This window comes from Myxocyprinus asiaticus, chromosome 17 (genome assembly GCF_019703515.2).
Source record: "Myxocyprinus asiaticus isolate MX2 ecotype Aquarium Trade chromosome 17, UBuf_Myxa_2, whole genome shotgun sequence".
NCBI classification, from domain to species: Eukaryota; Metazoa; Chordata; class Actinopteri; order Cypriniformes; family Catostomidae; genus Myxocyprinus; species Myxocyprinus asiaticus.
The window spans coordinates 16710280-16732380 of NC_059360.1; the positions used below are offsets into that span (position 1 = coordinate 16710280).

Here is a 22101-nt window from a genome sequence, read left to right on the forward strand (position 1 = left end):
ATAATTGAAAGTAGATGTTACACCTGTCTCATTCTTACAATCCAGATTAGAGGTTACACCTGTCTCACTCTCACATTCCTGATTAAAGGTTACACCTGTCTCACTCTGACATTCCAGATTAGTCCATTACACCTCTCACACTCACTTTCCAGATTAGACCGTTACACCTGTGTTATTCTCACAATTCAGATTAGATGTTACACTTTTTTCACTCTCACAATCCAGACTAGGCTGTTACACCTGTCTGACTCTCACAATTCAGATTAGATTATACACCTGTCTCACTTTCACAATTAAGAATAAATGTTACACCTGTCTCACTCTGACAATCCAGATTAGACCATTACACCTCTCAAACACACTATCCAGATTAGACATTACACCTGTCTCACTCTCACAATCCAGACTAGACCGTTATATCTTTCTCACTCTCACAATACAGATTGAACTGTTACACCTGTCTAACATGTACAATCCAAATTAGAAGTTACACCTGTTTTACTCTCACAGTTCAGATTAGATGTTACATCTTTCTCACTCTCACAATCCAGACTAGACCATTACACCTGTCTGACTCTCACAATTCAGATTAGAGGTTACACCTGTCTCACTTTGACAATCCAGATTAGACCGTTACACCTCTCACACTCACTATCCAGATTAGACGTTACACCCGTGTCACTCTCACAATACAGATTAGACTGTTACACCTGTCTCACTCTCACAATTCAGATTAGATGTTACATATGTCTCTCATAATTGAAAGAAGATGTTACACCTGTCTCATTCTCACAGTCCAGATTAGAGGTTACACCTGTCTCACGCTCACATTCCTGATTAAAGGTTACACCTGTCTTACTCTTCCAGTCCAGATCATATGTTACACCTGTCTCACACTCACGTTCCACATTAGACTGTTACACCTGTTTAACTCTCACAGTCCAGATTAGATGTTACAACTGTTTTACTCTCACAGTACAGATTAGACTGTTTCACCTATTTCACTCTCACAATTCAGATTAGATTATTTTTGTCTCTCAAAATTTAAATGAGATGTTACACTTGGCTCACACTCACAATCCAGGTTAGACAGTTTGTTTCACGCTCACAATCCATGTTAGTCTGTTACACCTGTCTCTCTCTCACAGTTAACTTTAGACAGTTACACTTGTCTCATGTTTACAATCCAGAATAGACTGTTACACCTGTCTCACTCTCACAGTCCAGATTATAACATTACACCTGTCTCACACACAATACAGGTCACACCACTTCTGTACATTTATCCACAAAACATAATTTTTTCACAATAATGAGTATTTAAAGTTCTTAAGGCTCAACATGTCTCCAAATATTAATACTGTATTGTTACAGCATGGAAAGCTAGTAACAACAGTAGAAGTCAGTTTTGTTGTTATGAATTCGGAATGACAAGCCCTCCATCTCTCTCTCTCTCTCTCTCTCTCCAACCATCCTTCTCTCAGATGCGAGTGTTTGCCCGGCATCTGCACCTTCCCACAATGCTCAGCAGGGACTTCCCCTCAGGTTGTGTCCCGCGGTGACGGAACACCTGGGAGGTGTTGTGATGTGCTTGAGTGTGTCAATGGTAAGATTTGTTTTCTTTCTGTGTTAATTAGTGTTTATGTGTGGGTGCGTTGGGAAGGTCGTCTAGTCAGTGTGTACAACCCTGTTGATGGTGCCATAGTGATCGGGCTAAGCGCAGACAGATTACACACACACCCACAAAACACAGCTAGCTACAGTAAATACACACTTTTTACATACACTCCTACTCTTCTTATTTAAAAAAAAATAAATGTTAACGTTTTGAATGATATTTAATTAACTTATCATTTTTAAATGTATTTTCCCTGTGTGCCGTTTTTAGAGGGATATTAAGAATAATTTCCTATTTATTCAAAATTCATACTTTTAAAAATATTTAGAATATTTAGAATATTTTTTCTTATTTTAAATTTCATAATTTTTAATATTTGAATGTTTATTAAGTTAATGTTTAATTTGATATTTGTATTTGCTTTGTAAGAAATTATTTAATATTATAAAACACTACTTCTTACATATACATAAATAGGAAGATGGGGATTTTGACCATATATGATTGACCATATTTGTCCTCATTGATAGTTCTCAAAGTATGATTTTTGTGGGGGGGTTTTGACAAGGGGAGAGCAAACACTGTCACACATCAACATAAAGAACAGTTTTTTAGATGAATATTTCACTATGTTACATTTCCAAACAAATTAATATTTTTGACAAATGGATAGAAAACAGTGTTACATTGCAAGTTTATGACTTCACACATCTGTTTTTTTTTAAATCCCTTGAGGAAATAGTGTAAAAAAGAGGCTTAGGCCGCTGTTAAAATAAAAATGTAAGTGTACTGTGGCCCCAAGAAGTATGTGGACACTTAAGTAACACTTCAAAATGCCTAAATGTCATTGCATTAGATACAAAATACCAAACCAAGTACTAAACCTTTTCTCAAGCATTTTTTATTTTTTTTATGTTTTGCTTGAAAAGTGTGTTTGGTAAATGCCACATGGTTTGATCTTTTGTTGTATAATGTAACAGTATTCATACATTTTTAAGTCTGGCTTAAGAAGGGCCACTGTATGTTTTTGTGTGTGAAAAGAATGGAAGGAAGGTAGGGTATCTGAATGATAGAGACACTCTCAAGATGGGACAAAATGATCACAGTGTTGTACGTGTCTACACTGTGCACATACATATAAACACTACACATCACTCAATGACTAATAAAACCTGCACTCAGAATTGGGAAGAAGAGGAGACAGAAAGAGAGAGCTACACCCCACAGTCGTGGGCAGAGCTGTGTGCAGGTGGTGGAGAAGTCTCTTAGATGAAGTGACTGTAGGGGACAGGTGTAAGAATCCACTGGAAATTAGCACCAAATCAAAGCTGCAAACATCAACATACACCAGGCCGTATACCATGCATTGGGCCTTTTCAATATTCTTGACAACTGCTGACAAAAAGACAACAGAATGAATGAATGTTGCATTTATATATCACTTTTCTGATACTACACTCAAAGCACTTTACACAGTGAACAGGGGAATCTGCTCAACCGCCACCAGTGTGCAGCATCCACCTGGATGTTGCGAAGGCAGCCATAGTGCACCAGTACGCTCACCACACCAGCTGTTGGTGGAGAGGAGAGAGTGGACTGATACAGCCAATTAATGGATGGGGATTATTAGGAGGTCATTATGGATAAGGGGAAATGGGAGGAATTTGGCCAGGACACCAGAGTTACACCCCTACTCTTTACGAGAAGTGCCCTGGGATTTTTAATGACGACTGAGAGTCAGGACCTCAGTTTAACGTATCATCTGAAAGAGGGTGCCTTTTTACAGTGTAATGTCCCCATCACTATACTGAGGCGTTAGGACCCACACAAACTGCAGGGTGAGCACCCCCTGCTGGCCTCACTAACATCTCTTCCAGCAGCAACCTTAGTTTTCCCCAGGAGGTCTCCCATCCAGGTACTGACCAGGCTCAACCCTGCTTAGCTCCAGTGGGTAACCAGTCTAGAGCTACAGGGTAATATGGCTGCTGGAACAGAATCACGGCTCCATCCAAACATGAAAGCTCAGGAGTGGTCTCTCTGAATTAAAAGGACTCAAATAATTCCACTTCCCTTCTAGTTGTTTATTTCCTTCCTGTTTCTCCTACAGCCAGGCCTAGGGCACGCAATACATGAAGGTTATAGCAACAGTGAGAAAGAGTGCACTGCCAAAAGGACTTGGTTTTCCATATTCACTGTTTGATGGCAGACACTTTTGTTTCAAGCACATGTCTTTATCATCAAGGAAGCAGGAAAAGGGGGAAATCTGAAATTAATTATAGCACAGTAATAAACAAGTGTGGAAAAACTAGTTGAAACAATGGCACAGCAGTCTTGTTCCGTAAGTTATGAAGGTTTGCATACAAAACACCTATAAATATTAAGGGAAAATATGTGTAGACTTATGTGATAAGAATTTCTGTCTGTCTGAGGAATAAGTACAGAAGATTTTACTGACAAAACAATATACAATTATATATTTATTAATATTGTACAAAACGTGGAATATACAATTCTACTCATGGATATCTAGTTAACTTACTACTAAGTGCCTCAAACAAAACTCAAAACCAAATTAAGTGATGAGTTATTCCTCAGAAGCACGCATTGTAGAATCCTGGCACCATTGCTTCCCTGACTGGCTGTAATATGATTGGAGCTTGCAATGTTGGACCGGGTGGTATGTTGAAGTGCCATTTATGGCTGAGACTATGTGTAAATGGTTTATCAGCTGGACTACTGCTGCATTCAACCTGGTTATCCATCTTGGTCAAGTTAGTTAGAGCTGGTAGACCACCTTGGACCAGCAACAAACCAGCTATTATGTTCCAAAACCAGTTTTACCCCCTTAAGCTGGTATGGCATGGTCTTTCCAAAAGGGTAGTGTGAGAACAGGAAAAGAAATCCATCTTAAGAAGATCATTTTTGAAGATTCTCCTACAGCCAGGCCTAGGGCATACAGTACATGAAAGACAATGCAAATAAAAGAGACAAGGAGCACCTCCCAAGGACTTTTCTTTTCCATACTCTGCGTCTGGTGACAGTCGCTTTCTTCTCAAGCACATATGTATATAAACAAGAGAGCACAAATAGCGGTGTGGTATGAGAAGCCAGATTGTGTGTCATCTTCATGGCAGGCGGTGAAATTAGCCTTAGGCTGATTTGAGAACAAAGCGCTGAGGCTGAAGAGCAGTGCAGGGAGCATCAAAGCTCCGAATAGACATACAGGCTAATTGAACATCTGGCCACTGGTGGCTGTGTACAGTGCTGAGGCTGATCTCATATTCCAGAGTTGAAAGGGGGAGGGGAACAACACGAAGGAGCAGGGAAATGGGAGAATAAACTCATCCACGTGAATGGACAAAGATTGATTAATATTCAAAGTTATCACACAGATGTCATCAGTTGAGTGACCTTCTCAATATTCTCTCATGGCATGAGCAAATTGACACAACAGATGAATATACTGCTCATGAATGCAATAATAATGCAAGTGGTCACATTGCTAAGGCACCACATACTGGAATGGAAAGCTGCCACTTTACTTTGCTAATACCTTAATTTGTTTTACATAAGGCTGGCCTGGTTGAAACAGTCTGTATGAATGCTTAATTGGAAGAAGAGCAGGCTTCTTTTAATAATATCTCTTCTCTGTAATGCGTGGTAAAATTTATTCAACGTAATCAATTAGATGTAAATACGGCTTGCCGTAATTAAAATATGTCTCACAAATCAGACTCATTAAATTCAGTTTATATTGTGTTTATTTGAAGTTCAGTTCTCCATAGTTTTATCCCATTTGCACATTTGGACTGTACCCTGCTGTATAAACTACCTGGTCCAAGCTAGTCTAGATAAATCTAGCAGAGCCAGACTTTTTTGTATTAGCATAAAGTCTGGTCCACTTTACAGCTTATTCACGTTCTGCAGTTCTGTTTTTTTTTTTTAACACCCTGGTACCTTGTAAACACGACTTTGCTTGCTTAAGTACTGGTAAAAAACCTGTGCACTCTGAGTCCCGGAAGTTACATCAAGCTTGCCATTTTTGTTTGCAATATGTATCAGATGGTCAGTGAATGGACTGTGGGTGGAGTGTGGACATGCCTTCTGAGGCTGATACTTGGTCTATATGGTTGATCAGATGGTCTACCAGCTGGTGGTCCTGGTTCGACCGAGTAAACCATCTTGGTCAGTTTTATTTAGAGCTGATAGACCACCTTAGACCAGAAACCAGCTCCCATGTCCAGAAAACCAGCTTGACCACATTAATCTGGTAGAACATGGTTGTCAGCTGGGTTATGTGAGCATAAAGACATCTACTTTACATAAAGCCAGGTGCGCACTGTGCATTTTTTATTTCTGTTTTATACAATTGTTGTTTTTGTCTGTGCAGATGTAAGTTGTGTGCTGATGTATGTTGTAATATTACATTTATGTTGCAGATATAGCTGATTAATCTTATATATAGAATACATTTGAGTGAGGTAATTAACCCATTTTAGTTTACTGGTATTCAAGTGGGGAAATGTACAGCGTACCATAAGTGTAGTATGTGAATCAATTCTTTTTACATTTATCTTTAAAGAAAAAATAAAAGATAGAAATAGATAAAGTAATAAAGATAGAAAGAAACATTGTTAGCGCAATGTAAATAAAATGTGTTTATTGTCATGATGCGTCTTTTTCATCATCAAAAAACCCTTTGTCAACAAACTTTTTTGTCAGTAATTTCGTTGATGAGATGAACAGTATTTTGTATCCATGTTTTCCTGGAGAAGGAAGTGTTGTGGACTGCTCATTTTCCAGGATGAACTTGAAGTAATTTTGATGGTACAATCTTATCGTTAAGAGAACGCTAAATAACTTTCAGAACTTTGTTGGAGGCTAAGATTCATTGCAAAGGCAATTAATCGGCCAATGCTGAAGCATGTCATACAAGCAATCCAAGACTGCTGATTTTCCCTTAATAAAGAAATTAATCTTTTCACGATTCCTGAACTTTGCCTCAGACATCAAAATCCTGGCCAGAATCTTACTGTGTGCACCAGGCTTAAAGAAGCACAGTTTTAAAGATTCCATTGAATATCTGAGAAGACCATCTGAGCCATTTCCAAAAAAATTCACGGCTTGATGATTCTAGCTGTAGCAGATGTCAGACAGACAGAATGCCATCTTGCTCTGCCAGTCTCTCCCTCTCTTCAAGGCCCCCGCACACACTTACAAAGGCAAGTGTTTGGGATGGCAAAGGAGTGAGCATTCTCAGACTGTGTTTGCGCACCAGATTCCTCTCTCAGACAGTGATGTCACCCTCTTGGGGAGCAGATAAGGAGAAGGGTTCGATTAGTGAGGGTATGTATGTGTCTAATCTGAAACTTTCCCACCCTGAGCTAATCGGCACCTCCTTTCCAAAAGTTCAAAAGCTTGATGTTCTCTCTATTTTCATGAACTGGCAGTACCTTATCCTCTTTGACCGCACTGAGGAATTAAGGCATCTCAACATTTTGTGCCTCTTGTAATGGATTGTTTTGTTGTGGCGCTTCATGACTTGCACATTTAAATTAAGGTGTTTGGCACTGAGTTTGTTTACTCATTAAAATCACAGCTTTGTTTCTCATGTCGTATTGACTGTTGACAGCTACAAGTCCACAGTTTTTCCATAAAAATGAGAATGTATTTATCAACAAATGAATTTGCAAATATGTTGTTTGACTGCAGCAGTGACTCTGCCCTGTTTGCGCATAGTAGATTTGGCTTGTCATTAGCTATATTTTTATTCCCCTTATTAGCTTTGTGTGTCTTTACACATGAACTAGTGCACTTGTTAGCCCCCATGCAAACAGCCCCACTGCTACAAATCCCATCTTTACACTAATGTTTTCCCAGAGACAGGTTGTCATGGAGAAGGGCATGATTGGCGGTGTGCGCAAGCTGTTCAATTTGGGAATAGAAGGCGAGGTTATGGAGGTTATAAGCCCTGGTATCGTGCTCTCAGTTCAGATATTCCTCTTCTCTTCAAGGAGAAAGTGTTCCGTAAGTCTTGTAGAAGCTTGATTGTCTTGCCAGCACTTAAGCAGTTAGCATTAGGATTATCTCTGTAAATAGTAGCTTGTTGATCTGCCTTAAATGACGTATGGAAATCGGGGAACAATGGGCTCCCTTTCAGAGGACAAGCATGGATTAGGACATCTAACTATGAAGTAAAGTACTTAAACAGCTGCCCATTCTTCCGAGAGATTATATGCCTTGAAACCAAATTTTTTACTAGGCTCAGCCAGAAAGTGACATAACATTTTCAGAGTTTAACTGGTAGCGTAAACACATTACATCATGGCCCATTAAGAAGCATGTCTTTTTCGCCTTTCAGAGAAAGCGTTGTCTGAAAAGGAAAGTGATATTAAGGTAGGGCTAGAATAGGAGTCAGCAAGTGGCCATCCACATAACGTGTGCACTGTGAAGCCTGCAATGATTGACAGTGCCCCGAAGGCACTATGCTCTCTCTTTTTTTATACTCACCTCTTATGTCTGCTCCAACACAGTGGCCGCTATCTTTCACAGATAAAGGATGGAAAAACATGCACACAAAGGCGCCGTTTTGTTTTGTTTCTTGACAAGTTAGCCTTGATTTGCAGGTGTTGTGCAGTTGTAGTGATTTGCATGTCCAGAACAGTGGCGGGTCTTGGCAGTGCGAGGCACAACTGCGAAGTGCTGCGTTATCACATTATTTAGTCTGTCTCTCAGTAGCTACAGCCAAAACAAGCTAGCCTGCAGCATAAGGGAGGGCTGCAAAACACTGGGAGGTAGCTCCTGTTGAGCTGTGGTACAGAAAGAGAAAAAGAAATGCTAGACTGAGTCCTTCTAAAGAGGCCCTCTCTTCTCTAACATAGAAAAAAATCACCTCAAGCATCTGAGAGGATGTGAATCACAATCTCCTTAGCCTTTGAATTCTATTTCTTCTTCATGGTTCGGAGTATTTTCATTTCTCTCCTAAGGGTGACACTAGATCTTTGTATTGCAACAGAATGTATATGTTTTAAAGGGGACATATCATGGAAAGCAAGACATTCTTTGCTTTTATAAAGAAGAATTCGATCTACACTATTCATACTCTAATTTCCACAACACAATCATCCCTTTCCAGTTCATCCAGACCATTTATTGAAAGGAAGTTGAAAAAAAAAATTTATTGTTCAGAAATTGTCTTGGTGTTGACATTAAAATAATTTGTACATTAACATATAGCCACATTAACACAATTCCCGAAACATTCTCTAAGCAAGTAAGTGCATCCAGGCTTTTCTAGATAACACAAGCTCAAATTTAAGTGTCAGAATGCAATTCATAATGCAACGTAAGTATGCTTTGCATTTCAGCATTGTCACAAGGGGGTGGCCATAGTGGGCATTTGCGCAAGCTGTCCTCTTGTTCAGTCAGTTTTCTCTTTCTGGTCAAATACTATCATGGCGAAGCTACAGTTTGAAGAGAATCTTTTTAAGCAAGCTAGTTGAACTGTCAACATTAAAGGCAATGGCAATGAAGATAGTGACTCAATAGCTAGATTTCCATTAGCATATTTTTATGCAAATTGATGGATATTTTATAAAAAAAAAATGCTGGGTGAAAACACCAAAATGCAAATAAAGTTTCCGAAATGTGCTTAAACTTTTTAAATGTTTTATTCAATAAGAAGACATGCATATAAACTAAGATGGAAACACATTTACTGAATATATTCCTATTGGAATATAGATATGCATAAAAAATTACTTTGCTACAGAGACTAAGCCTGTCATCAAATGAGCGGCTGCTATTACCTCCCAGAACTGCCTGACACGCTGTTGCTCCCAGAGATAAGCCAACAACCGCTGAACACTAGCAAACATAAAGTTCGTCAGAGCATTTTGTCTGCGCGCTCTAACCCGCAAGTAATTTATTACATTTAATAAAAGAGCCACATCGGCTTCTTACATTTTCATTTCTGTTTTGCACCAATTTCCCCAGAAGTGACTATTGTGTTTTCTTAAACACATGGATGGAAACACTGCTTTATTCGCAAATTGTTTTTGCGATATTCCAATTTTTTGCATACATTAAACTTGCAGTGTGGATGGAAACATAGCTATTGAACACTGAGATTTGTTCTGCAAGAATTCACATTAAGTACGTATGTACAACAGGACTGCAATGCTTGCATTCCATTGGCCAAGCATCCACATTTGCGTTTGCATACTTTTTGGTGCAAGAAACCTTGACTTACAGTTTAAGTGGACTTCATTGGAAATATAAAATGCTACAAAAGTATATAATATGGCCCCTTTTAAGACCTACGTTTTTAAAGATTTGTGTGGCACCTGGTTTGAGATTGATTACTAGCTACGTTTCTTCTACTACATTAAATTGGCGCACACGGTTTCGTGTTTAAGCATGAACCAATGTGGGAGGTATCTGTATGAGTACAATTTTGCGACTGAAGGATTATGTAAATCCTCCACGTTAAGGTTAGCAGGCTTTGAACGGTAATGGATGTGTTATTTTAGGTCGCGCTCTGCTGCTCTTTTTGGGTAGTGTGAGACTGAGATGTGGAGGTGTTTTAATCTCCAGATGGAGAATTTCATTACTGCCTCTTCACAATTCTGTCAAAGTCTTAGAGTTAAATTTAAACTCTTTTTCTGCATGGTTAAGATACACTTTGTATAAAGAGAGACAATTTTTGTGTATGTGTAATTCTATATCTGTATTTTCAGCAATTCATATGATAACACTGGACATTCTAAGACATTCTTAATTTGTATCATCACTTTTGTCATATACAGATGTATGGAGGGCTGGGCAGTCATATAGATTGCATAGTTGCCTTCTCCCACTTACCTCATCTTGCTAGTCCTTGCTAAATCCTGCTAGTGCAGCCATGCACTCAAACAATTCAGGTGGGGACAGTTAACAGCTGTTGGCCTCAAGGCCCCGGAGGGGACCAGTTGGACCGGTCTTAAGACAGAGAAAGCTAGTCGTCAGCGTCTCTGGGTAGTGTTTCCGTGGCTACCAATCTCTTCCACTAATTTAGGTGTGGTGTTTCAAGATGGGAGAGAAGCTCCTGTGAGCTTTTGTATGAGATAATGCCTGTATGCAACACTGTATATTATTAAAATTACCTTATGGCCAAAATGGGATCAGCAGCATTTTATTTTTATTTATTTATTTTTTCACATTTTCTGTGCTGATTTTAGAGGGAAAATCTGTGGAATTCTGTGGAATGGATTTAAACATGCTAAAATGTGTTAAATGGAGCTGAATGTACTATTGGTAAATGAAAGCATTATCACATTAGCCAAAATATTAAGTCAACATGAAGTGGCAATTACATCCTATTTTACTTTGGTAGTGTAGTGTATTTCCAAATGAAATAGTATATCAACGAGAGAAAATGTTGGACAGGGATTGAGTGAAAAGAGGTTTCCATATGACAGATAGTTTGAGGGGAGGGTTGAAAAAGAGGAACTGGTAACATCAGCTGAGGAGTAGTTTCAGAGGCACAGCAAGTTTGATTAAATTCTATGAACTTAAGTATGTATTTTATTTTTTCTTTGGAACCTCACACAAAATGACCACCCATTAAACATGCCTGCAGAATGTAAATAGAGTCAATTTTAATAATAATATAAAAGGGGTGGGGGATGTGTGGAACTTTGTGAATGGCGGTAATTTCAATTTGCAGAAATCTGTGGAGCTTCTGGTGCTGTGGACACAGATTCCCTGTGGGTCTACTTGCATATAAATATGCCTCAGTCAGAGGCAAATAGCTTTATTAGGCCTGATATGAAATATACTAGACGTAACTGCAAAGACTGAAATACTCATGTAGAATCAAAGCAATCAGTCGAGATGATACTTTCTAGAGTATAGACTTGAAACAAGGCTATGAAATTTTTGTGCAAAGGAACTGAGTTGCAGAGAGTGTGAGAAATGTTGACAGGGCCTTGACACTTTGTGGCTGACACAAGTGTAAAACACTCTGACTTAAATGTGAAGTCGATTTTAAAGGTGTTTTTTGTGTGTGTGTGTGTGTGTTGAATTTAATTTACCCTGGCAAACTCAGCAGCCAAAATTGTTGGTGCGGTATTGGACTACTGCCTTTAGGCTCAGTTGGTTGTCATTAACAACATGAGCCCCTTGGATATGTGGTTTTCAATGTCTATCATCATGCAGGCTCAATTGTGTTTCTGTAGGTGTTGTTTAAGATTTTGGACGAACTTGTGGAGATACCTGAGTCTCCAACTACACTGCTGCATCCATAGCTTTGTTAAAATATCTCCCAGGCTAACAGTTTGTCTTTTTTGCAGTGAAGAACATGAGTAATTGATGCAAATTCTGGAACTAGGGATGTACATATCTACTGTACACATTTTCAAAATAGACTAGTCGGTGGGTTGTCTGAGCACCTAGCTGATTAGTCTAACATAAAGAGAAGTTCACCTAAAAATTTAAATGCTGTTTATTTTACTCACCTTCATGGTTTTCCAAGCACATATGACTTTCTTTCTTCCATGGAACACAAAAGATGATGTTATGCAGAATGTCTTCAGCAGTCACCATTCACTTTCATTGCATCTTTTTACCAAACAATGAAAGTGAATGGTGACTAAGACTGTCCTTCTGCTGCTTCTTTTGTGTTCCATGTAATAAAGCTACGCAGAATCCTGTTCCCTCCTTTCAGTGAACCAATGTTACACTTAACCGAAATATTCCCTTTCATGTCAGTCTCTTTAACGCTGTGTCAGTAGCTTATTCTGTATTCCAAAACACAATGCAACTGATAGGGCAATGCCCTCTAGCCAACAGGATAGTAAAAAGGCTTTGCTATAACCACCCCTTCATACTGAAAAATAGGAAACCATTATGGTTCAATGTTGAGATTGAGACACTAGCCATACCGGATAGTGGTCCAATATATTAACACATCCTCTCACTTAGTTGGAAGGAGGGGTGCAGAACGGCCACCTGACTAAGGCTTTGGTACCATGAAACTATCCAACAGTGTAGTGAAACTTTGCTTTTATGCTCTCATTTACTCCAGTTGGAATACAGAGACCTTAGTTTTAGACGTAACACCCAATACAATGACACTAACCAACTGGTTAGTAAACATTGGTCAGTCCGCCCCCTTTCTTTGTGAAAAATCTGGGAAGAGAGAGAGAAGATACATGCATTTTATAAAACCTGGCAAAGGTGTAAGGGGAAGCCCAACCTGCAGCCAGACAAATGTCCTCCTCTAATGACATGCCTTTTTGCCAATACCCAGGAGGAGGCATACTCCTGATAGCAGGGGCGGACTGGCCATAAGGAGAACTGGGAATTTTCTGGGGCTGAACGGGCCGCAAAACAACGCCGTGATATGCCGAATGCGGCTGCGATATGCACCTACCAATTCCCCGCCACCGAAATTCTCTTCTTGGAGATGACCAAACCCTTTTAACTGCCTCTAAAGCAAACAAAGAGTTGTTCAGACACCCTGTTCAGACAGGGTCTTAGCCATCTCGCACAAGGCAAAATTTTGCTGACCATAGTGTGTTTGCCTACATACAAGCCCTCAGAAATCATGAGTGGTCGCTATGGTAGCAACGTATACTTTGAGCATGGATGGAGTGAGTCCTGCATCCGAATGCTCTTTCTGAAAGCAGAGTACCATCTGCACAGGGCAATGCATTGGGTCCTCACTCGGGAGGAGCAACAATCAGTAAAAAATCCCCATTTTAAGGCATACAGCCACATTGTTGAAGGGGCCCTGGCCTGTACTATGGTGCCTAACACCGGTTGTGACAACCGGATTGTGTCAGACAAGCCCCGTTCATGGGCAAGACATGAAGTCTCCACAGCTTTAGCTGAGGATGCCAGATTGTGCCTCGAGCATGTGAGAGCAGATCTGCCCTCAAAGGAATTTACCATGGAACTGCATCCAACAGCCACCTCCAGGAACCAGTGGCTGTTAGGCTATTTCTGCGCAACTTGTATCACTGTTATCTTGTCTTCCTGTATCTTGGACAATACTTGATGTAGCAAGCGGATGGGGGGTAATGAATATTATTAAATATATTGCATTTTGTTGGCCATTTGTGAGCTAAGGCATCCAAGCGTAGTGGAACTTGTGACATGGAGTACCAGAGGCAACAATGTGTGGACTCTGGGGAGGCAAACAGGTTCACCTCGGCTTCCCTGAATACTTCCCAACAGTCTGAGGATGGAGTCTTCATTCCCCCCACCTGGCACCCTTACGCTATACTAAATCTGCTTTGTATTGTACATATCAATAGGAGACATGACTCTCTCCCAGCAAACAATGGCAGGGAAAGTGAGAGTGCTGTCCTGGGAATGCGGAAGACACTGCTCAACAGGGTCTATCCAAAAAGCATGCCTCGTGCATACATAACAATGTTCTAAGTTTGTGTTGTGACATGCCAACCTTCTGGCACATAACCAACAAAAGTAAAAAACAGGTATCAAAGTGACCTGTGTCACATCACCAACTCGTTCTTGGCTCACAACAATGGGGAAACTGAGATGGCTGCTAGGCGACAAGGTTGCGACATGACAATTCATTTGGCATGCCGTCAACAACAGTAAAAACAGGGTGAAGCTGTCCTTTTTTACAGGGTAGATGTGCAACTCTGGAAGAACAGCACCGGAGATGAAACTCAAGCGCAGCAACACGATGAACACCTTTTTCCTCTTTTTTTTTTAGCAACCCGTTTACCTGCCCTCGGAGGAAAATATGGTAAGCACCACACCCGAGTCCATACACAGCTCACTTGATAAAAGCTCAGCTATATAGCATCCCCCTCATCTCAGCCGAACGTGATAGTATCATGCGCACCAATCAGGGGCACAGACGGTCACTAAAAGAAAACACACAATGAATACAATGCAAGTAATAAAATAACATGGAAGTGTTCAAAGGATACACTTTTTGTTGAAGCACACAGGGAGAAGAAGTCCTACTTGCTGACCAGGAGCAACTTACAGTATAATAACGAAACTTGGGTTTGGATTCCAGAGCATGAGAGAAGTCTATGCGACCCTGAAAGAGGAAAATTCTGATGGTGTGGCTCTGGGCCTCAGTTTATATGCCTGCGATTACACAAGCATATTGCGTTTAGCCAAGAGTCACCAGCCAGTCAAATTGGCATGATCAGCTACTGATGCATCGTCAGAGTGACCGACTTGAATGGGAACTGTCTTAGGCCCGTTTACACTTGACTTCAAAATGCAACCTGTATCTGAATGTTATCCACATACATATTGAAAAGACAAGTGTAAACACGTTTGTGATCGGAATGTGTTCTGATCTACTTGTCCTGATCCTAAGGTAGTAGGGGACGCATTGTGATCAGATATGATTGTAATCTAAACCCAATCTAGCCATCATATCTGAATTCACAGGTTAATGTCACACAAATCCCGCCCACTATCATTATACCCCCTCCTCTCTGCCAGGACTAATGACAGGCTAATGTTTACCTGACTGTTTCTCGCATTTGTAAGTATTCTTTTGTTGCTATCTTGGCCCTTTAGTAAAATAATTTTATCTCTTGTGCACCTATATAAAAGTAGAGTGACAATAAATGTAATCTTGAATTTAGAACACTAGCATTCTGTACTTTGTTTACATAAAGCAGTAAGGACAGCATCAGCATGTAAGCTTGCTTTAATATCTTGTGTGTAGGTAAATAGCGTATGCTCTTTTTTATTGAATGTTCCGATATTATTAACTGTTTGACTGCATCTCATTTATTACATTAATTTTCAAGTAGAACATCTTACATTCAAGGTAATACCAAACGTGGCTGGGTCTCGTCTCTGAAGTCCAGAGTAAACAGTCATTGTAAATGCAGCAGGTATTAGTGAAGACAGAGCTATGAGAATATGAATAAAGAGCAGAGACCCTTATTGATTTATGAATATGATATGCTATGAATGCTAAAAACCAAAATACGAAAACACAAATTACACAAGAAGCCTGTGTGACAAGGAGGAGGGCGGGGCGGGGCCGTGACTACGCACGCCCAGCCCCCAATTGGGCTAATCAGCCGAGGAGAGTGATAAGTGCAGCAGGATGCGTCAGTGAGAGAGAGAGGAGAGAGAGAAAAAACCTTGCTCGCCGGTTCCCAAACACGCCGTCGCCTGGCCCTCAATCACTCCTCCACCCTCTGGCAGATGACAGCCGCTCCTCCCCGGGCGGACCAGAGCAAGTCCTCAGACTCCTGGCGGATGGAACACCCCTCCGCGTTCTGGCAGCAGGTAGGGAGCCCCTCCGCCCCTGGCAGTGGCTCCATCGCTCCAGGTGGCCGGTAGCGAGCCCCTCCTCCCCTCGCGGACGGCGGCTGTTCCTCTGCGTCCAGCCGGCCGGCAGCGACTCCTCCGTCCCCCGGCGGATGGCCGCAGCTGCTTCTTTTATGCGGACGGCAGTGGTGAGGACTCCACGACATCGCATCCATCCTCCCTCCTGGGCTTCGTCACCAATGTAACAAGGCTCAAATGGGAAAGGAGGAGGCGGGAACCGGCTGAACAGTCGAAGTAATATTTTAATTTAAACTTAAACAAAAAGAAACAAAACATAAACGCACACACGGCAGCTGCGTGTGGCTCTCTCTCTCCCTCAAACTGCCGCATCCCGCTGCACTTATCCCTCTCCTCGGCTGATTAGCCCGATTGGGGGCTGGGCGTGCATAGTCATAGCCCAGCCCCGCCCTCCTCCTTGTCACAGCCTGTTTAACTGTTTACAGCATATTTACAATGGAGGGCAATTTCTGTGGCTGGCGTTGAACCTGAGGAACAGATAAAAAGTGATATTTCAATAGAAATGTTTGACCGTAATTTTAAAATCAGTGACTTGTGGCCAAAAAATACATAGGCCAGACACAGTAAAATAGTTAATGTCTTTAACTGAACAGAGTAGCATTTGCATATATAAAGATTGCACACATCTGTAAGAAGAAACATTTATCTGTATTGTTTAGTGTCATCTTCTCGATTGTTCTATCCCACTGGTAAATGTTTAATGTCCAATGCCTATCAACAGACAAAATAATGGCATGATTTAAATGTCTTTAGCTCTTGGCTTGTGTAAGTACTAACAGTGTGCATCAAGTATTGATGATATCGCAGTACGTGGGTAATAGGATCCAACCCACCAATTACATTTATCTTCATTCTTGTCTTATAACACCTTTGTGAAATATTATCCAACATTACTATATAAACTTGTTTGTATATTTTTCATGGTCACAGTGTTTCGAATTTATTTTATTTCAGGAGAAACGTGCATTGCTTTGTTTACAGGGTTGTATTTGATGACATAATCGAATGCTACTGTGTGGTGAAAAGAGATCTGATCAGTTATATTGACACAGAAGCTACTTGATGTTGACACATATACATGCGGTGTGTTCTGATTGGGTGATGATCCGGTGATAGCATGTTAATGCCAAGTGTAAACAGAACCATAGTCATCACAAAAAGTGGATTATGCATACTAAAGGGAACATTGTCACAACAGAAATGAATTGTTGAAGGAAGGGAAATTTGTTGCAAAAGTGATGTTTTGATGGCTGTAGTGACAGTGTTTTAAAGGGAATTTATTTAGAGGTGCAGTCTTTGTAATCTTACAAATATTACATTGAGTTAGGTGACTTTTTAAATGAGCTGAAATTAACTTTATTAGTAAAATCTATTGGGAGGCTTTTTAAGCTTGCTTGCAGTCAGAATAGACCTATGAGCTGAGGCCTGGGTAGCTCAGCAAGTAAAAACACTGACTACCACACCTGGAGTCACGAGTTCGAATCCAGGGCTTGTTTAGTGACTCCAGCCAGGTCTCCTAAGCAACCAAATTGGCCCGGTTGCTAGGGTGGGTAGAGTCACATGGGGTTACCTCTTCATTGTCGCTATAATGTGGTTCTCGCTCTCGGTGGGGTGCGTGGTGAGTTGTACATGGATGCCCAAAAAAGCATGAAGCCTCCACATGCACGATGTCTCAGCGGTAACGCGCTCAACAAGCCATGTGATAAAATGCGCGGATTGACGGTCTCAGATGAGGAGGCAACTGAGATACGTCCTCCGCCACCTGGATTGAGGCGAGTCACTACACCACCATGAGGACTTGAGCACATTAGGAATTGGGCATTCTAAATTGAGGAGAAAATGGGAGAAAAAAAAAAGAATAAACATATGTATTTTGCTTTTGAAACACATGAACCCTGAATTATTAATATAACTTTAAATTAATGATAGTAAATATAGCAGTAATTAATACTACCATGTTGTCTGTAATATTAACTTTAAAATAAAGATTTAAAATATATATATTTAGATTAACGGCCTAGTCAATCCCATTAATCGCTAAATGTCGATCTGTCCAACAACTAACTAGTCAACATCCTATCCTATCCCTAGCTAGAACAATCCTGACCATTTCAAAAGTACTTTAAAAAAGTAAACTCAGATTTTGAATCAGTATTTTCTTTCTTGGTCATTAGAGGATTACAGCTCTGAAAGGATATTTTGAATATATATATATATATATATTTGTATTTGTATTTTTTATTTTTATTTCTCCCAATTTGGAATGCCCAATTTCCACTACTTAGTAGGTCCTCGTGGTGGCGTTGTTACTCACCTCAATCCGGGTGGTGGAGGACAAGTCTCAGTTGCCTCCGCTTCTGAGACAGTCAATCTGCGCATCTTATCACATGGCTCGTTGTGCATGACACCGCGGAGACTACCAGCATGTGGAGGCTCAAGCTACTCTCCGCGATCCACGCACAACTTACCACGTGCCCCATTGAGAGCGAGAACCACTAATCGCAACATCGAGGAGGTAACCCCATGTGACCCTACTCTCCCTAGCAACCGGGCCAATTTGGTTGCTTAGGAGACTTGATTGGAGTCAGTCAGCACACCCTGGATTCAAACTCTTGACTCCAGGGGTGGTAGTCAGTGTCAGTACTCGCTACCCAGGCCCCGATGGACATTTTGAATATTAAAAGTAATGCCAGTGGATTCTGGAATAAGTCCAAATCAAAAACTTTTCCATAAAACTATGAAGGAATTTGTTACAGTTGGATAATGCTTTGTGATGAGTAAAATCCCAAATTAAGGCAGCCAGTGGGTTGAGAAAAGGAGTCATCAGTTCAAGCCTGACAAACTTTATATTTTACAACCTGCTTGTCCTGCTAAGGTGAGAGAGGGAAGAGCCCTTGTGCAGACACTAACTCACTATGAGCCTGAGCCAGCTGTTTATACACCAGCACTTATGGCTTACCCTTCAAAAACAGAAATACGAAGAGTCGCATGGTGCCATGCGAGGGTCGGACGTGTGAATGACGGGCTCTGTGCGCTTTGCTAGTTTTTGGTTCTTTTTGTGTCATAGACCTTTGAGATTCGATACACCCTGCTACATAACTGTTCCAAGAAGTCAACATGTCAAAGAATTCAAAATCATTGGACTCTGGAGACATTAAAAGACACTTACGTGCTCAAGCTGAAGCCCCCGACAAGGCTGCAGACCAGGGACTCAGTCTGGACGGTGCGGCGGGAGAATTTCAACGGCAACTGTTGAGCATGTCTGTAATGCTGACAAAAGTCATAGTGGACCTGGAAGATCTGGCTGTAATACGTCAATCGATTACGGTGATGGAGGCGAAATTCTCTTGGTTACAAGAATCAGGGATGTTGAGAAACAGAGGGAGAGGGAATTAGCTGCGACCAAAGCAGTGATCAAAGCAGATTTGGAGCACGTTTGGGAAACACTGGAAGACCTTGAGAACCGTAATCGGTGAAACAACGTCCGAATTGTTGGAATTCCTGAGCATGAGGATGTGGTGAAGTTCCTAGTCGAGCTCTTCCTGAGTCTGCTCAACATAACAGGCCATAAACTGGAAATCGAGGGAGCTCACACTGTCCCGGCTTGCAGATCCGAGGAGGGAGACAGGCCCCGATCAGTTCTGGTCAAATTTCTGAGATCATCCGATAAAGATCGTGTGTTACGCAAGTTGAGGAATAAAGGAAGGCTTTCTTGGAAGAACCGCAGCATTTTCTTGTTTCCAGACTTTGCGAATTCAACAAGAGAGAAATGTGATCGATTCAAGGAATGCAAGAAACTCTTAAATCAATGGAAATCACTTTTGCACTGATGTTTCTGGCTAAATTGAGAATAGATACTAAGGTTGGCCGCAAAATATTTACATGCCCACAGCAAGCATTGTCTTTCATGGAGACAATGGGGTAAGTAAACCATTTGGTGTTTCTCACGTGGCCCCCAAATGAGTTCGATTCGCTGAACAGACACTTGACTGTCTGAGGAAGCTGGACGCCATTTTGTTTCTTTTTGTGCTGGTTCTGCCTAGTGGCTGGAGTTTGTTTTGTGTAGTAACTCTCCTTCAAGAAACTCTTGCACCGACGGAGGATTGCTTTTGCACTGATGTTTCCAGCCAAATTGAGAATAGATACTAAGGATGGACGCAAAATATTTACATGCTCACAGCAAGCGATGTTTTTTATAAAATTGATGGACTGAGGAAGTCATGGTGTGTTTCTCATATTGCCTCCAAGTGACCTTGACTCGCTGAACATACACTTGACCGTCCAAGGAAACTGGTTGCCTGTTTTGTTTCTTTTTGTGCTGGTTCCACCTAGCGGCTGGAGTTTGTTTTGTGGAATAACACTCCTTCGGGACAGTTGTGGATGAATCTGCAGGTTCTTTGTGCTTATGCCTGCTATTGGCTGGTGTTTGTTTTGTGGAGTATTTTTTGTAGGACATTGGAAGGATTAGGTCATCTGCTGCACTCAAGAGTAGCTGGCTTACTGAACATTCGTTTGACTGTCTGAGGAAACTGAACGGAATTATTATTATTATTATTATTATTATTTTGTGCTGGTTCTGCTAGAGGCTGGAGCTTGTTTTGTGGAGGAACACACCTTCAATACAGTTTTGTGACTGAATCTACACATTCTTTGTGCTTATTCTGCCTATTGGCTGGAGTTTGTTTTATAGATTATTTTCTGTTATGTAATTCTGTCTCACAAAATTTGTATAGAAGCACCGGACTTGAGCAATCCGATGGCAAAGTTGTCACAGGGGTTCTCATAGGTGTACATGGACTGTTTGAGTTTAGAGGGATGGACACCAGTTGGCGCTGTCATGTGCGGGGTTAATGCGCACGTTTTTCTTTTTTCTATTTGTTTGGTCCTGGGGGAAGTTCGGGGTTTGATTGTTGCACTAATGTTGGAATGTGGTCTTATTAATTTTATTTTTGACACACAATCTATTTGTTCTGATATGTCAAAATGTCAAATGTTAATATGAGTGGAATGCTAATGGGTTGGGGCACCCCATAAAAAGAGGGAAGGTTATTTCTTTTCTTAAATGTAAGAAATTTTATATAATGTTTCTTTATATAGTGCATCTTCCCCCGCAGGAAGCTGAACAATTTGGGAAGATATGGGGTGGACATATTTCCTTTAGTGCTGGTTCAAGTAAGAGCAGGGGAGTCATTACTTTGATAAGTAAGCAAAATCTACAATTCAAATGTCTCAAACAGATTAAAGATAAATTAGGAAGAGTCATTATTGTTGTAGCAGAAATTCAGGGGCAAATATTGATTTTGGCTAATATTTACGCACCTAACGCTGATGATCAGGGCTTTTTTATAGATCTTAAAGGGATGTTGCAAGCCACTGGTACCCCTCATGATATCATGTCAAGTCATTTTTTATTTGTATAGTGCCTTTCACAACACACATTGTTTCAAAGCAGCTTTACAGAAGATCAGGCATTAACAGAAGATAAAACTGTAATATCTATAATGTCTTAGAGTCATCATTGTGTAGTTTGATAAAATACGATTGTGTATTGTTTAAAAATAAGTAATTAAATAATAATTGTATTTATAACCCCAGTGAGCAAGCCGAAGGCGACTGTGCCAAGGAACACAAAACTCCATAATATGTTGGTTAATGGAGAAATATAACCTTGGGAGAAACCAGACTCACTGTGGGGGCCAGTTCCCCTCTGGTTAACATCATGAATATAATGCCAATATTACTTATGTATAGTGCAAGTCATGGTTTAAAATTATTAAACTAAGTAAGTGTCAGTGTTTAAAACAAAGATTTTGTAAGAACTGTAAGATTAATGTCTAATGTCTTCGAAGTTCATCCTGGATTAACTGCAGAAGTTCACATAGGTGTAATTGTCCTTATTAGTTGGCTGATGAAGGGTTTTGTTGGCAATTAAATGATAGTCTATGTATTCCATTTCAAGAGTGTAGTCCATCATTAGACCGAGGTGATGTAGGCAGAGATCAGTTAGGTGCATCACAGTTCAACCTGGCCAGTAATTTCGGTGAGGTCTATCCTAAGTCCAAGGTTCAGGCAATGGCATATGAAGTATCCCATGTCTTATGGTTGGAGATGGCATCAGTTCATCCTCTGAAGTCCATCGT

The 22101-nt window shown here is 40.7% G+C and overlaps 1 protein-coding gene across 3 annotated transcripts in view; it reads left to right on the forward strand.

The window, feature by feature from the left end:
* The window catches only part of crim1 (cysteine rich transmembrane BMP regulator 1 (chordin-like)), a 199154-nt gene that overhangs the window by 118499 nt on the left and 58554 nt on the right, over nt 1-22101 (forward strand). For all 3 annotated transcript variants that reach the window (XM_051722293.1, XM_051722294.1, XM_051722295.1), the window contains exon 5: nt 1485-1606. In XM_051722293.1, the coding sequence (XP_051578253.1) occupies nt 1485-1606 (122 nt within the window). The remainder of the gene's footprint in view (nt 1-1484; nt 1607-22101) is intronic.